This window comes from Hemiscyllium ocellatum, chromosome 1, assembly GCF_020745735.1.
Source record: "Hemiscyllium ocellatum isolate sHemOce1 chromosome 1, sHemOce1.pat.X.cur, whole genome shotgun sequence".
Lineage (NCBI taxonomy): Eukaryota > Metazoa > Chordata > Chondrichthyes > Orectolobiformes > Hemiscylliidae > Hemiscyllium > Hemiscyllium ocellatum.
This window is the reverse complement of record NC_083401.1, coordinates 30,812,414-30,829,726: the sequence shown is the minus strand read 5'-3', so window position 1 is coordinate 30,829,726 and position 17,313 is coordinate 30,812,414. Positions and strand designations below refer to the sequence as shown.

The 17,313-nt window shown below is 44.2% G+C and overlaps 1 protein-coding gene and 1 non-coding gene across 2 annotated transcripts in view; one reads left to right on the top strand and one right to left on the bottom strand.

The window, feature by feature from the left end:
- The window catches only part of LOC132817967 (lysine-specific demethylase 3A-like), an 86,476-nt gene extending 70,201 nt beyond the window's left edge, over positions 1 to 16,275 (top strand). Inside the window, exons 23-25 of the mRNA XM_060828535.1 lie at positions 4,515 to 4,691; positions 5,559 to 5,693; positions 14,562 to 16,275. Coding sequence (XP_060684518.1) covers positions 4,515 to 4,691; positions 5,559 to 5,693; positions 14,562 to 14,648 — 399 coding nt within the window. The 3' untranslated portion in view covers positions 14,649 to 16,275. The remainder of the gene's footprint in view (positions 1 to 4,514; positions 4,692 to 5,558; positions 5,694 to 14,561) is intronic.
- trnal-aag (transfer RNA leucine (anticodon AAG)) lies at positions 9,643 to 9,724 on the bottom strand. Its single transcript has one exon. It is a non-coding gene; the product is annotated as a tRNA-Leu (tRNA).
- Positions 16,276 to 17,313: the final 1,038 nt, after the last annotated feature.

The following is a 17,313-nucleotide window of genomic DNA, read 5'->3' as shown; positions in this document are numbered from 1 at the left end:
AATAGCATCATCATAAATAATGTCCCAATACTGATCTGTTTATATAATCTGATTTAAAGTATGATGGGTGAGGAGGTGTGGAGAAATGGTACACAATATTGTCTGGAAGTGTTCCAGGAAAGAACGTGACTGTGTTAAATATTACAGGGATTTGGCAAATTGAATCGCTTTCCTCTGTTTTAATTTGAAAACGCAAAACAGAGATAATCTAAAATCTGTTGTGATACCAAGTGAGGGGAAATTTGAAAAGAACAATTAGAGCACAGGGACAGGCCCTTTGGCCCCCCCAAGACTGCGCCAATCCAGTTCCTCATCTAAACCTGTCACCTAATTTCTAAGGATCTGTATGTCTCTGCTCCCTGCCCATCATGTATCTGTCCAGATCCATCTTAAATGACACTATTGTGCCTGCCTCTACCACTTCCACTGGCAATGCATTCCAGTATCCACCACCCACTGCGTAGAGAACTTTACATGCATATCTCCCTCGAACGTTTCACCTCTCTCCTTGAACTCCTGTCCCCTGGTAATTGAGTCCCCTACTCTGGGGGGAGGGGAAGGCTTCTTGCTATCCACCCTGTCTAATCCTCCCATGATTTTGTAGATTTCAATCAGGTCCCCCCTCAACCTCCGTCTTTCTGTCCGCATTATTCTAAATGTGGCCGAACCACAGTCCTAAACAATTGTAACATGACCTGCCAACTCTTGTACTCAGTACCCTGTCCAATGAAGGAAAGGATGCCGTATGCTTTCTTGACCACTCTGTCGACTTGTGTTGCCACCTTCAGGATACAATAGACCTGAACACCAGATCTCTCTGTACATCTGAGTTTCCCTCAGGGCTTTTCCATTTACCATATAGTTTGCTCTTGAATTGGATCTTTCAAAATGCATCATCTCGCATTTGCCAAGATTCAACTCCATCTGCCATTTCTCTGCCCATCTCTCCAATCTATCACTATTCGGCTCCATTCTCTGACAGTCCCCTTCACTGCTACTCCACCAATCTTAGTGTCATCTGAAAACTCGCTAATCAGACCAACTACACCTTCCTCCAAATCTTTTATGTATATCACAAACAATAGTGATCCCAGCAAGGATCCCTGTGGAACACCACTGCTCACAGTTCTCCATTTTGAGAAACTCCCTTCCAGTACACCTATCCTGTTGCCCAGCAGTTTTCTGTCCATCTAGCTAGTACACCCTGGACCCCATGTGACTTCACTTTCTCCATCAGCCGACCATGGGGAACTTTATCAAAAGCCTTACTGATGTTCACGTATATGACACATACAGCCCTTCCCTCATCAATCAACATTGTCAGTTCCTCAAAGAATTCTATTAAGTTGGTAAGACATGACCTTGCCTGCACAAAACCATGTTGCCTATCACTGATAAGCCCATTTTCTTCCAAATATAAATAGATCCTATTCCTCAATATCTTGTCCAGCATCTTCCCTACCATTGATGATAGGCTTACCAGTCTATAATTACCTGGATCACCCAGCTATCCTCCTTAAACAAGGGGACAGCATTAGCAATTCCCCAGTCCTCCAAGACCCCACCTGTGTTCAAGGATGCTGCAAAGATTTCCCCTCTCGCTTCCCTCAGTAACTTTGGATCGATCCCATCTGGACCTGGGGACTTGTCCACCTTGATGCCTTTTAGAATATCCAACACTTCTTGCCTCCTTTTGCCGACTTGACCTAGAGTAATTAAAAATCTATCCCTAATCTCAACATTGTCATGTCCCTCTCCTCGATGAATACCGATTCAAAGTACTCATTAAGAATCTCGCCCATTTTCTGACTTTATGCGTAACTTTCCTCCTATTTGCTAAAGATATTTCGTGACCCCCTTTAGCCCTCTTAATTCCTCGTTTCAGATCGGTCCTACTTTCTCAATATTCTTCCAAAGCTTCATCTGTTTTCAGTCACCTAGACCTTACGTGTACTTCCTTTTTCCTCTTAGCTAGTCTCACAAATTCACCATCATCTAATCTTGCCATTTCTATTCCTCGTTTTCACAGGGACATGTCTGTCCTGAACTCTAATCAACTTCTCTTTAAAAGCTTCCCTCATATCAAATGTGGATTTAACTTCAAAGAGCTGTTCCCAATCCACATTCCCTAGCTCCTGCCAAATTTTGCTACAATTGGCCTTCTCCCAAGTTAGCACTCTTCCTTGAGGACCGCTCTCGTCTTTGTCCATGAATATTCTAAAACTTACAGAATTGTGATCACCATTCCCAAAGTAACCCCCTACTGAAACGTCAGCCACCTGGTCAGGCTCATTCCCCAACACCAGTGCAGTATGGCCACTTCCTGAGTTGGACTATTTATATACTGCTGTATAAAACCCTCCTGGATACTCTACAAATTCTGCTCCATCTGAACCTCTAACACTGTATCACTAAATGAATCCCAGTCAATGTTGGGAAAATTAAAATCTGTATTATCACCATCCTTTGGCTCCTACATCTTTCCATAATGTGTTTACATATTGCTACCTCTATCTCATGCTGTTGGGAAGCCTACAGTACAGCCCCAACATTGTTAGCACACCCTTCCTATTTCTGAGCTCTGCCCATATTGTCTCACTGCTCGAGTCCTCCAGTGCTGTCCTTCAGCACAGTAATGCAACTTCCTCACTCCCCCTCCACCCTTTACCACCTCCTCTATTGCCCCTGAAGCATTATATCCTGGGATATTTAGTTGCCAATCCTGCCCTTCCCTCAACCATGTCTGAGTAATAGCAATAACATCATACTCCCAGGTACTAATCCAAGCCGTAAGATCACCAGCCTTACCTGCTACACTTCTCACATGAAAACAAATGCACCTTACACCACCAGTCCCTATGCGTTCATCAGCCACTTCCTGCCTGCTCTTCCCTTTAGTTATTTAGTTCCTTACAGGCTTTAGTTACTACCTCCTTTCTGTCCACTAACCTCCTCATTTGGTTCCCATCCCCTGACATATTAGTTTAAACGTTCCCCAACAGCGTTAGCAAAAGCACCCACTAGGATGATGGTTCCAGTCCGGCCCAGTAAACCGTCCAATTTGTAATAGTCCAATCTCTCCCAACTGGTCCCAATGTCCCAAAAATCCGACCCCTCCCTCCAGCACCATCTCTTAAGCCACGCGTTCATCCTGCATGTTCTTTCATTTCTTCTTTGCCAGTGCTACATGCGAGTCAATCCTGAGGTTACCACGTTGGAGGCCCTACTTTTTAATTTGGTTCCTAACTCCCAAAATTCTGCTTATAGGACCTCATCCTGTTTATTTTTTAGCCTGTGTCATTAGTGTCTCTATGCACCGCAACAACTGGCTGTTCACCCTCCCTGTTCAGAATATTCTGCAGCTGATCTGAGACATCCCTGACCCGAGCACTTGGAACACAACATAATATCCGGGAGTCTCATTTTCAACAACAGAAATGCCTATCTACTCCCCTCACAATTGAATCCCCTCTGCCTATAGTCCTTGCACTCTTTTTCCCGCCCTTCTGTGCAGCAGAACCAGCCATGGTACCTTAATCCTGGCTACTGCTGCCTTGCCCTGGTGAGCCATCTCCCCCGGTGAGCCATCTCCCCCCAGCTGTATCCAAAAACAGAATAGCTGTTTTGGAAGGAGATTACCGCAGGGGACACCTGCACTGCCTTCCTGCTCTTTCTCTGCCTTTTGGTCACCCATTCCCTTTCTCCCTCAGCAATCCTAAACTGTGGTGTGACTAATTCACTGAACGCGCTACCCACGACCACCTCAGCATCGAGGATGCTCCAAAATGAGTCCATCTGCAGCTCCAGAGCCATCATGCGGTCAAACAAGAGCTGCAGCTGGACACACTTCCTGCATGTGAGGGAGTCAGGGACATCAACCACATCCCTGAGCTCCCTGACCTCCCACATTGAAAAGATTAACTATTTTTTCTCTTGGTCATTCTGCATGGTTTCTGTCTTTCCCTATTCTTCACCCCCCAGCTCCCCCGTCACCTTGCACCTTCAGGAAGTTCTAACCCAGTCACTTGCTGTTTTTTGTGTTTGGAGCTGAGGTGCTTGGTGTTGTGTAACTAGTTTGTGTTTGGATTGTTCACCAGTTTCCTTCTGATGAGCTTGTGTTCAAAAGATCACAAGATTAGTTTTGGCAGTATTCTGTATGCCGCTTGGGTTTTCACTCCAAATCCCTGGTTACTCCCTTGTATGTGCCGAAAATCCTTCTCGGAGGCATGGGTATTCCTGACAAACTTCAGGTCCATTCTGACTGCCCTTTTGAGAAGTTCAGAGGGAACTTGAGACTCAACTACACTGGTGATGAAGTTGCCGTTTTGTAATAAACAAACAGAATAAAATAGTTGGATTTAAAACATTGAAAGGGTAAGCTCGCTATTCTTCGTGTCTTACCTGGTAATTATTTGGAACAATTAGGAGAATTTTATTTGTATCACTTAAATAAATGGAGATGGAAATCGCCAAAGAATGTGATCCAATGCAAACAAGGCTGCTCAATGTTTCAGGTGGCAGAAGAGCAAGATCAAGAAAACCCGCCAGACCACGATCCCATTCATGACCAGAGCTGGTACCTGGACAGTACACTACGCAAGAGACTTTACCATGAATATGGTGTCCAGGGTTGGGCCATTGTGCAGTACCTCGGTGATGTGGTTTTCATCCCTGCTGGAGCTCCACACCAGGTCAGTGCTAGGTTCACTTTGCCTTCTGTTTAAGTGCATTTTGTTTCTTTCTTACTATCTCGCGTGCAGTCTGCGATTCCTTGCTATCCCCCCTACACACGCACTTATTGTTGTAGAACCATGTTTATTGGCATTCTGTTCAATCAGTTATCCTCATTGCTTGCCCTTTTGGTTTAAACGGAGATCTACTCTTCGGTTTCTAAGCATCAAGACCTGTACAGGAGAAACCATTTCCCCTTTTCCTGGCAAAAGAGTGAATTCTGGTTAACATGTATCCAGAGTAGTATGGATGATTATTTTTGTGTTTCGGGGAACTCTTTGCTCGACTAAGTTTAAGGAAGTTGTATGTACAGGAAATGTGTAATACAACTAGTCAAGAGGCTAATCAAAATTGTGGGTGGAGGGGGGGAGCTACTTGATTTGCTAAGTGTGCACCACTCTGGAATGCCTGCATTGAAGGGGCTGATGAAAAGGAGGGAATATACCGTTCCACTGAAGTGGTCTGTATCTCGCAGGACGGTCATTCTGGGTGTATTTGCACCCTTAATGTAAACGATGATGTGCCTGGAGATTGTTTGAGAGTCTAACCAGAGCAGGACTTAAATGTCCTGTCCAACTACACTTGCAGTGGCAGAGAGGATTCCTCCCTATCCTTATCCAGACCTCGTGATGTTGAGAATCTATTCCCTTCATGGGGAACCATCCCAGCTTCGATCTAGACCCATAACTGAAGCTTCTCATCCCTAACCGCACTTTTGTAAGTGTCTTCTGCATTTATTTCACTGACCAGCTGGACTCGTGTTGTGCTACATTTCTGGAGGTGGAATTTGCAACTAACTTGAAGTATTATCCTGTCATTTGCTACAGGTGCACAACTTGTACAGTTGCATCAAAGTGGCAGAGGACTTTGTTTCAACCGAGCATGTCAAACACTGCTTCCGGCTTACACAAGAATTTCGACACCTGTCTAACACACATACAAACCACGAGGATAAACTACAGGTACCTGGAATCAACCTCTGCGTATGATAAGTTGTATTTCGCTAGGTAAAAACAATGACTGCAGATGCTGGAAACCAGATTCTGGATCAGTGGTGCTGGTTCAGGCAGCATCCAACGAGCAGCGAAATCGACGTTTCAGGCAAAAGCCCTTCAGGAATAAAGGCAGAGAGCCTGAAGCGTGGAGAGATAAGCTAGAGGAGGGTGGGGTGGGGAGAGAGTAGCATAGAGTACAATGGGTGAGTGGAGGAGGAGATGAAGGTGATAGGTCAGGGAGGAGAGGGTGGAGTGGATAGGTGGAAAAGAAGATAAACAGGTAAGACAAGTCCGGACAAGTCATGGGGACAGTGCTGAACTGGAAGTTTGAAACTAGGATGAGGTGGGGGAAGGGGAAATGAGGAAGTTGTTGAAGTCCACATTGATGCCCTGGGGTTGAAATATTCCAAGGCGGAAGATGAGGCGTTCTTCCTCCAGGCGTCTGGTGGTGAGGGAGCGGCGGTGAAGGAGGCCCAGGACCTCCATGTCCTCGGCAGAGTGGGAGGGGGAGTTGAAATGTTGGGCCACGGGGCGGTGTGGTTGATTGGTGCGGGTGTCCCGGAGATGATCCCTAAAGCGCTCTGCTAGGAGGCGCCCAGTTTCCCCAATGTAGAGGAGACCGCATCGGGAGCAACGGATACAATAAATGATATTAGTGGATGTGCAGGTAAAACTTTGATGGATGTGGAAGGCTCCTTTAGGGCCTTGGATAGAGGTGAGGGAGGAGGTATGGGCGCAGGTTTTACAGTTCCTGCGGTGGCAGGGGAAAGTGCCAGGATGGGAGGGTGGGTCGTGGGGGGGGGCGTGGACTCTTCCGTAATTACACCGGCACCACTCCCCACATCTTCCTCCGCTACATTGATGACTGCATTGGCACCACCTCGTGCTCCTGCGAGGAGGTTGAGCAATTCATCAACTTCACCAACACATTCCACCCTGACCTTTACCTGGACCATCTCTGACACCTCCCTCCCCTTCCTTGACCTCTCCATCTCCATTGATGACGACCGACTTGACACTGACATTTTTTACAAACCCACCGACTCCCACAGCTACCTGGATTACACCTCTTCCCACCCTATCTCTTGCAAAAATGCCATCCCATATTCCCAATTCCTCCGCCTCCGCCGTATCTGCTCCCAGGAGGACATGTTTCACCATAGAACACACCAGATGGCCTCCTTCTTTAGAGACCGCAATTTCCCATCCCACGTGGTTAAAGATGCCCTCCAACGCATCTCGTCCACATCCCGCACCTCCGCCCTCAGACCCCACCCCTCCAACTGTAACAAGGACAGAACGCCCCTGGTGCTCACCTTCCACCCTACCAACCTTCACATAAACCAAATCATCCGCTGACATTTCCGCCACCTCCAAAAAGACCCCACTACCAGGGATATATTTCCTTCCCCACCCCTTTCCGCCTTCCGCAAAGACCGTTCACTCCGTGACTACCTGGTCAGGTCCACGCCCCCCCCCCCCCCCCCCCCCCCCCCCCCCCCCCCCACGACCCACCCTCCCATCCTGGCACTTTCCCCTGTCACTGCAGGAACTGTAAAACCTGTGCCCACACCTCCTCCCTCACCTCTATCCAAGGCCCTAAAGGAGAATTCCACATCCATCAGAGTTTTACCTGCACATCCACTCATATCATTTATTGTATCCGTTGCTCCCGATGCGGTCTCCTCTACATTGAGGAGACTAGGCGCCTCCTAGCAGAGCGCTTTAGGGATCATCTCCGGGACACCAGCACCAATCAACCACACCGCCCCGTGGCCCAACATTTCAACTCCCCCTCCCACTCTGCCGAGGACATGGAGGTCCTGGGCCTCCTTCACCGCCGCTCCCTCACCACCAGACGCCTGGAGGAAGAACGCCTCATCTTCCACCTCGGAACACTTCAACCCCAGGGCATCAATGTGGACTTCAACAACTTCTTCATTTCCCCTTCCCCACCCCCCCCCCCCCCCCCCCCCCCCCCCACCTCATCCTATTTTCAAACTTCCAGTTCAGCACTGTCCCCATGACTTGTTCGGACTTGTCCAACCTGCTTATCTTCTTTTCCACCTATCCACTCCACCCTCTCCTCCCTGACCTATCACCTTCATCTCCTCCCCTACTCACCCATTGTACTCTATGCTACTCTCTCCCCACCCCACCCTCCTCTAGCTTATCTCTCCATGCTTCCAGCTCACTGCCTTTATTCCTGATGAAGGGCTTTTGCCCGAAATGTCGATTTCGCTGCTCGTTGGATGCTGCCTGAACTGCTGGGCTCTTCCAGCACCACTAATCCAGAAAGTTATGTTTCGCTTACAGGCCAGCACCTTGCTAAGGAATGTGGTTCCCATCTTCTCAGCAGTGGCACTCAACTTTTAATTACAAGAATTTAGGTTCGGCATGAGCACAAAAATCTGAGCTAATCGCCCCCCCGCCCCCAGTGCACAGCACTGTCGGAGGCAGTGCCTGCATATGGAGGTGTAAAAGATCCCGTTGTACTTCATTTCAGTGACAAAAAGTTAGCCCTGGTATCTTGCTCAATATTTATCCACAAAAAAGCCGGTTGTCTGATTGCTCTCTGTTAAAGTTTAATGAGTCCAAATTAGCTGCTGTGTTTCCTACATCGTTGGCCATACTTCAAAAGGCAGCTTCAGATGTCTGGTTTAAAAAAACAGACAGTACATAAATGCAAGTCTCTCTTTTCTAGAATACAAGTAAAGGCCATTCAGAATTAAAATGCAAGGCGTTGCATGTACAAAAGGGGAGAGCCTAAACTGCTTCAGCATGACATGGAGAGGAGAGCAATGTTAAAGTGAAAATTGCTACAGATAAAGTGACAGAAGGTTTTGAATTAAACCTCTGAATGAAAGGGTTTCAGTTCACCTCCAGCTCCAGAGACCTGAGGCCAAATATCTCCAGTGACAGTGCAGTACTATGTGGACTGAGCACACTATTGGAGGTGTGTTGTTTCAAATGAGATGATTGGGCTGACACATGACCAAGTAACATGCATGCCCCGCATGCCTTTCAAGTGCCAGGCAATGACTGAATCTAACATGAAAATCTAACCGTTGCCCCTTGACATCCAACAGCATTACCATTGCTGAATCCTCCACTCTTAACCTCCTGGAGTGTTAGAGGAATACCCATGTAGAATATTAGTTATTTGAATAAAGGTGCAGCACAGAGCAGTTTGGGAGTCCTTATGCACAAATCACAAAAAGCTAAACTACAAGTTCAGTTAATAAGGAAGGCAAATGGAATGTTGGCCTTTATTGAACATAGAATAGCACAGCACAAAAACAGGCTGTTCAGCCCTCCGTGTCTATGCTGAGCATGATGCCATTCTAATCTAATCCCCATTTGCCTGCACGTAGTCTGGATCCCTCTATTCTCTGCCTGTTCATGTGACTGTCTAAATGCCTGTTAAAGTTTGCTAATGTATCTGCTTCTACCACCTTTCCTGGCAACGCATTCCAGGCATCTACCACCCTCTGTCATTTTAAAAAAAACTTCCCTCGCACATTTAGATAAGATTAGATTAGATTCCCAACAGTGTGGAAACTGGCCCTTCGGCCCAATAAGTCCACACCAACCATTCGAAGAGTAACCCACCCAGACCCATTTTCCCCTAACTAATGCACCTAATACTATGGGCAATTTAGAAAGGCCAATTCACCTAACCTGTACATCGTTGGACTGTGGGAGGAAACCAGAGCACCCGGAAGAAACCCACGCAGACACTGGGAGAATGTGCAAACTCCACACAGACGGTCACCTGAGGCTGGAATCAAACCTGGGATCCTGGTGCTGTGAGGTAGCGGTGCTGTGAGGTAGCAGTGCTAACCACTGAGCCACTGTGCTGCCCCTAAATACAGCAACGCTTAACACACAGAAGTGAACCTGCGACTCTCACAAATGGTAGCGGTGGGATTCGAACTCACGCCTCCTTAGAGACTGGAATCTTAATCCAGCACCTTGGACCGTTCGGCCACACTATCAGACACGCTATCATCTCCCTTATACTTTCCCTCTTTCACTTTAATCCTTTCCCCCCCTCATCTTAATCCAATACCCTGTTTGACATTTTCATCCTGGAAAAATGGACTGATTGTCCACCCTATCCATTCCTCTCATAATTTTAAATACTTCTTTAGATCGCCCCTCAGCCTTTGATACTCTAGAAAAAACAATCCAAGATTTGTCTCCTTATAGCTAATACATATCAACCAAGCAACATCCAGGTAAACCTCTTCTGCACCGTCTCCAAAGCCTGCACATCCTTCCTCTAGTGTGGGGACCAGATTTGCACATGGTGCACCAAATGTGGCCTAACTAAAGTTTTATACAGTTGCAACATGGCTTGTCAGCCTTTGTACTCAGTAACCCAAAGAATGAAGGCAAATACACAATATCCACTTGTGTTGCCACTTTCAGGGACTCGAACCCCAAGATCTCTCTGTACATCAATACTCCTAAGGGTCTAGCAGCAGCTGAGGAGAAATCAGAGTTAACATTTCCGGTCCAGTGACCCTGAGGAAGGTTCACTGGACCAAAATGTTATCTCTGATTTCACTTCACAGATGCTGCCAGACCTGCTGAGCTTCTCCAGCACTTGCTGTTTTAGTACTTCCATTTAGGTCTTGCCATTAGTTGTATATTTCCATCTTGCATTTGACCTTCCAAAATGCATCACCTCATACTTGTCCAGATTAAACTCCCATCTGCCATTTCTCCACCCAACTTTCCTCCACTCCTGCATTCCTTCATATCTTTCACTGCTATCCACAACTTGATCAATTTTTGTGTTAATTGCAAAATTACTAATCCAATCAGCTACACCTCCATACATATTACAAATAACCGGTCCGAGCGCTGATCCCTGTGGAACACCACAGGTCACAAACCTCCAGTAAGAAAACTACTGCTCGACAACACCTCTCTCCTATGACCAAGTCAGTTTGTACCCAATCTATCAACTCAGCATGGATCCCATGTGGTTTGATTTTTCTGGATCAGCCTACCATGAAAATCTTTTTCAAATGTTTTAGTAACATCCATGTAGACAATACCCATTGCCTATTCTTATCAACCGCCTTTGTCACTTGCTTTAAAAAAACACTCAATAGTTTGAGATGAGACCTCCCCACAAAAAGCCATGGTGACTATCCCTAATAAATCTACTCTTTTCCAAATGCAAGTAAATTCTGTCCCTAACAATCTTCTCCAATAATTTCTCAACCACTGATACAAAGCTCTCTGGCCTATAATTGCCTGGATTATCCCTATTGCCCCTATGGCAAATAACATAAGTTATTCGCCAGTCTTCTGGTACCTTACCTGCAGCTAAATGGAATACGGAGATCTCTGTCAAGTCTCCAGCAATCTCCACCCTTGTGTCCCTCACTATCCTCTGATAGATCCCATCAGATCCTGGGGACTTAGCCACTTTGAAGGCATTTCAAGACATCCGATATCACCACCTTCTTAATATTGACACATCCTAGAGTTTCACCTTACCCCTCCCTAATCTACCATCATCTATGTTCTTCTCTGTGAAGTACGCATTAAAGACCTCACCCACTTCCTCTGGCTCCACACATAAATTCCCTCCTTTCTGATGAATGTACCCTTTTTCCCTAGTTACTCTGTTACATGAAAATGTATACCAAATATAGATTCATAGAGATGTACAGCTTGGAAACAGACCCTTCGGTCCATCCCGATATCCCAATCTAGTCCCACCTGCCAGCATCTAGCCCATATCCCTCCAAACCTTTCCTATTCATATACCCATCCAAATGCCTCTTAAATGTTGCAATTGTACCATCTCCTCCACATTCTCTGGCAGCTCATTCCATGCACGTACCACCCTCTGCATGAAAACGTTGCCCCTTAAGATTCTTTTATATCTTCCCTCTCGCCCTAAACCTATGCCCTCTAGTTCTGGACTCCCTGACCCCAGGGAAAGAAACTTTGTCTATTTATCCTTTCCATGCCCCTCATAATTTTGTAAACCTCTATAAGGTCATCCCTCAGCCTCCACTCCAGGGAAAACAGTCCTAGCCTGTTCAGCCTCTCCCTGTAGCTCAGATCCTCCAACCCTGGCAACATCTTTGTAAATCTTTTCTGAACCCTTTCAAGTTTCACAACATCTTTCCGATAGGAAGGAGACCAGAATTGCACGCAATATTCCAACAGTGGCCTAACCAATGTCCTGTACAGCCACAACATGACCTCCCAACTCCTGTACTCAATACTCTGACCAACAAAGGAAAGCTTATCAAACACCTTCTTCGCTATGCTATCTACCTGCGACTCCACTTTTAAGAAGCTATGAACCTGCACTCCAAGATCTCTATGTTCAGCAACACTCCCTAGGACCTTACCATTAAGTGTATATGTCCTGCTAAGATTTGCTTTCCCAAAATGCAGCATCTCGCATTTATCTGAATTAAACTCCATCTGCCACTTCTCCGCCCATTGGCCCGTCTGGTCAAGATCCTGTTATAATCTGAGGTAACCCTCTTCACTGTCCACTACGCCTCCAATTTTGGTGTCATCTGCAAACTTACTCCAAATCATTTATGTAAATGACAAAAAGTAGAGGACCCAGCACCGATCCTTGTGGCACTCCACTGGTCACAGGCCTCCAGTCTGAAAAACAGCCCTTCACCACCACCCTCTGTCTTCTACCTTAGAGCCAGTTCTATATCCAAAAATCCAACTTGCCAAGGACATCTCATGGCCCCATTGAGTCCTCCTAAGTTCTTTTCTGCATGCTTTTTAATTCCTCGTGGGATTTCTTGAAGTTCAGTTTCCTAAACCTACATATGCTTCCCTTCTTTTTTGACCAAGCTTTCAACATTAAGGGTTCCCGAATCTTGCCTGCCTTCTCTGTCGTCCTCACAGACTGGTCTTGAACTTCGATCAACTAGCCTTTAAAAGATTTCCACAAATCGGCTGTGGATTAACCATCAAACGGCCACCATTCTAATTTCTCCAGTTTCTGCTTAATACTATTGGAATAAGGGGGTGACCTTTATAGAGGTTTACAAAATTGAGGGGCATGGATAGGATAAATAGACAAAGTCTTTTCCCTGGGGTGGGGGGAGAATCCAGAACTAGAGAAATAGGTTTAGGGTGAGAGAAGAAAGATATAAAAGAGACCTAAGGGGCAACTGTTTCACGCAGAGGGTGGTACGTGTATGGAATGAGCTGCCAGAGGATGCGGTGGAGGCTGGTACAATTGCAACATTTGGATGGGTATATGAATAGGAAGGGTTTGGAGGGATATGGGCTGGGTGCTGGCAGGTGGGACTAAATTGGGTTGGGATATATGGTCGGCTTGGACTGAAGGGTCGGTTTCCATGCTGTACATCTCTATGACTCCAAGCCTTCCTTCAATTTAGCACTTTCACCTGAAGACCAGTCTTAGTCTTATCCATAAGTAATTTTAAACTTGCAGAACTATGATCACTGTTCCCAAAATGGTCCCCACTGAAACTTTGATCACCTGACCAGGCTCATTCCCCTAGATGGACTATCTGCATATTGTTTCAAGAAACTCTCCTGGATACACCAAAAGCAATGGGACTATTGAAAATAGGTGCTGCTGAAACTATGCAGTGCACTAGTTAGACCAAACAATATTGTTTTTTTTAATCCAAGGAAAGATACTCTGGCATTCAAATGCACCAGAGAAGGTTCATTCAGTTGATTCTGGGTATGAAGGGATTTCCTTACAAGGAGAGGTTGGATTGAGAAGAATGAGAGGTGAACTTATTAAAACATACAAGGTTCTTAAGGGGCCTGACAGGTAGATAGTGAGCAATTGTTTCCCCTTGTGGGAGAGTCTGAAAATGAATGCTCTCCCAGTTGGATCAGAGATGAGAAATGCTTTTGAGGGTAGTATGTCTGTGAACTTCCTTACTGCAGAGGGCTACTGAGGCTCGGTTATTAAAGATGGACAGATTTTTTTTAATCAGTAAGGAAATTCAGATTATGCGGAACAGGTAGGAAAATAGTTGTAAATTTAGCCATAATCTCATTAAATGATGGAGCAGACTCCGTGAACTGAAAGGCCTACGTCTGCTACGTCTTGTGTTCTTATTAGCTAAAAGGTCATGGGCAGGAGATACTACGGAGCACCACTAAGTGTATATTTCCATTCAAGCCACTCACTGTTCTGACTTGGAACTATATCGCAATCCCTTTGCTGGACTGGAATCGAACTCCTGGAACTCCTTCCCCTGCAGTATTAAAGGTCTGCCTACATTGTATGGACTACAGTAGTTCAAGAAGGCAGCTAACCATCACCTCCTTGAGGACAATGATGGATTGATAATAGTAGTTGCTGGCCCACATAACTCTGTCTGCATTCCAGTAAGGAATATAAGAACAAGAGGCCCCTGCTCCCTGGGGCTGTATGTGAAAAACAAAAAGTCGGCAAGTTTTCCTCAACTTGTCATTATCTATTCTGTGACCAACATCATAATTATCTGGTCTTTTGTCTTAATACTATTTTTAAATAATTAATTTACTCCAAAGTGCCATCCTAAGATCATGAATGTTGCTGTATATAATGCAAGTTTCATCTTATCAATATAAAACATTTGGGGATATAGCATAAACTTTGTTGAGATGCTGAACAAGGGAATTTTGTCATCACCTCAATATGTGCTGTTTCTCACCAAACAAGTGTTGAGCCCATGATTCCATCCATTGAATCAAATCTGATTAGTTGGGTCACAAGCTAACAATCTGTATCTTTGGGTATTGAAATTAATGACTGTACTAAGAGTTCTATAATACATTTTATGACTTTCTTTTGTATAGGTGAAGAATATCATCTACCATGCTGTGAAGGATGCTGTTTCAATGTTGAAAGCTCATGAGTCCAGCCTTCTCAAGAATTCAGTCTGAATCCCAGTTGAAAGCTGTGTTTTCCTGGAAAATCTGCACTGTAACGTTAGTGGCACCATCGTAAAGGAAAGAATAAGCCCTGTCCATGGAGGCAAACTGATATTTTTTTCAATGAACTTTGACAGTAAATGAGAAAAGGAACATAACACAGATCTCTACTTCATCTTGTCTTAATTTTGTACAAGTAAGAAATGACAATAGTCTGTACAATTCTGTATGTTTGTAGCCAGTAAATTTTAGTTCCTTCTTTATCTCTTTTCTTGGTTAATACAAAATAGATTTTATTCTACTTCCCACTATTCAATTTATTCTCCTCTTTCCCAAAAAGAAATTAATGAGATCCATCTGTCTCAAGAAATGCTTTAAAGTAAAATGAGTTGCCTCAACATCTGCAGAAACAGCAAATAATGGAGAGAACCCACACACAATGTAGCTTTATAAATTAGTTGAGGATGCCATGGCCAGTGATCCCAGCAATCAGCAGCATCTTATTCCTGTATGGATCCTGTTTTGGAAGTCAAATTTCCATTTTCAACCATTGGACACTGCTAAAAACTAACCAAATCCTTTGTAAATATATCCTCTTTTGCTGCTTCAGTCACAGCTGGATGCTGCTCCTTTCATATCCGGTTAATCAATGACGCACAAATTTCACCACAAATACATAGTTTGTGTATTCTGATATCAATATCCCAGATCTGAATATGCCTTTTTTTATTATTGTTTTACCATGTCTTGTACTTCCACTTTGTGTAAATATTTTTGAGATACTTTGGGTGGAAGCCCTTTTCTGATTAAATGTTGCTAAACCATTTGAAAAATCGGATGGGTCTGGTCAGCCAAGAATTAAAGATATACAGTATTGGGATTGTTTACTTGTGCAGTACATGAGGGATGTTCCACACAATGCTAATTATATATACATCAATAAAGCAGATAAGCTTAGCTTTTGATTTGTGGGGATGCCATTTCACATCATAACACGTACAAAGCAAAGGATTCGCCCATTTTGATGCGACTACTGATTTTTTTTTTTGCCAAACTATTCAAAGTTTATTGCGAAATAAGGTCATTTCCTAGACGAGTATTCTAAATGAAGGTGGCACATGTTGCCCTGTATTTGTAATGAGTAGGATCTAATGGTTGTTCTCCCAAAATAATACTGTGCATTACACTATATATAAGCAAATTGCATTGTTGGGGAAATCAACACTGTATGAAAGAGTTCTGTCTATTTTCTCAATTTACCTCATAGTAAACCAAGGGTCCGATTCTTCAGTTTGAAGCTGTAGTACTGAGTTGTTTTCATCTTGACTTAATTGATTATTAAAAATACTAACTGGAAAGCAATTTTTCTTTAGACTTATATACAACCAATGTACCAACAAGCAAAAGTTTTTAGTTACCTTGAGCATGGAATTGTGGCTGGAAAGTTGAGAGAATTCTTTGAGCTGCTTTTTAAAAATTCTTAGAATGCTTGACATTTCCTTTATCTTCTGTATTAAGAATTTTGGATTACTCAGGACCCACACTTGAATGTTTAATGTATCATGTTGATTTGTTTGTTTTGTACATTTTTCTCTTGTAGCTTAAATACCGTGTGACTGAAGTTTGAGATCTGGAAGATGACGAGTTGATCAGTATAATTGTTTACAGATTGTTTGCAGTGGTACTTGTACACCCTGATAATGTGATTTTTACACAATATATGGAAATGTTCTTGAAATTCAGTGCAAGCTTGCTTTAATTTGATGACTGAGTTGGTTTCAATGTTTTTATTAAGATCCAACTTCTCAATGTCACTTCTGGCTATCAGTTTACATCCATGAAACACTGATTAATAAGGACCCAGTTGGGTTTGAGTTTTACCTGCTAACTGCATATTAGCAGTTTAGTGGTAGAGCTTGACCGAGTCGTGTGTTTGATGCAGTGTAAAACTACAAGACCTAATGCTGTGTGAGTGATTTTTGGTTTTTTTCTTGAAAGGCTGATCTGGAAAGACCAGTATTATAAAACTCAGCCAGCTTAGTAAATTAAACTCTGACAAATGGACTTCAGTATAATGTACAGCTATCCACTTGGAAACCAATACAATTATAATATTTCCTTAATAATGAGACTGAAAACTATGGTAAAGCAAAGGGCTTTGGGTGTCCATGTGCACAGGCGACTACTTGTACCTGCGAGCTAGCTATTAGTAATGCAAAAGGTTAGCAATCGTGGGCCTTATTTCAATAGGTTGGAAGTTGTTTCATCTTTATGGAGTCTCAGCCAAACCCATCTGAGGTCTGTATTCCAGTTTTAAAAAATCCTAAGTTCTGTCATTATCCTCTCTCACATGATTTGACTCCTCGCTTGCCTGCTTATACAAGGCCTTCGATCTAATGTTGTTATCCTTTGTCTTCATGTTCCCTATGACATCCCCACCATCCAAATCTGTAACCTTCACTAGTCTCAACATCCTGAGACAGAGGGTGAATGACTTCCTTCACAAAAAAGAAGCCTATGGTGAGCCAAATGCTGCTAACAAGACTGATTTAGTGCAAAGTGGAACTTCTACCCTCTGGCATTCTCAGCTCTGGCAGTGGCAGGGAACGTCTGTAATCCAGTCAGAGGCTGTCAAAGAAAGCAGGGCCTTGTTTCTGGATCTTGTGCTTTAAAGCCT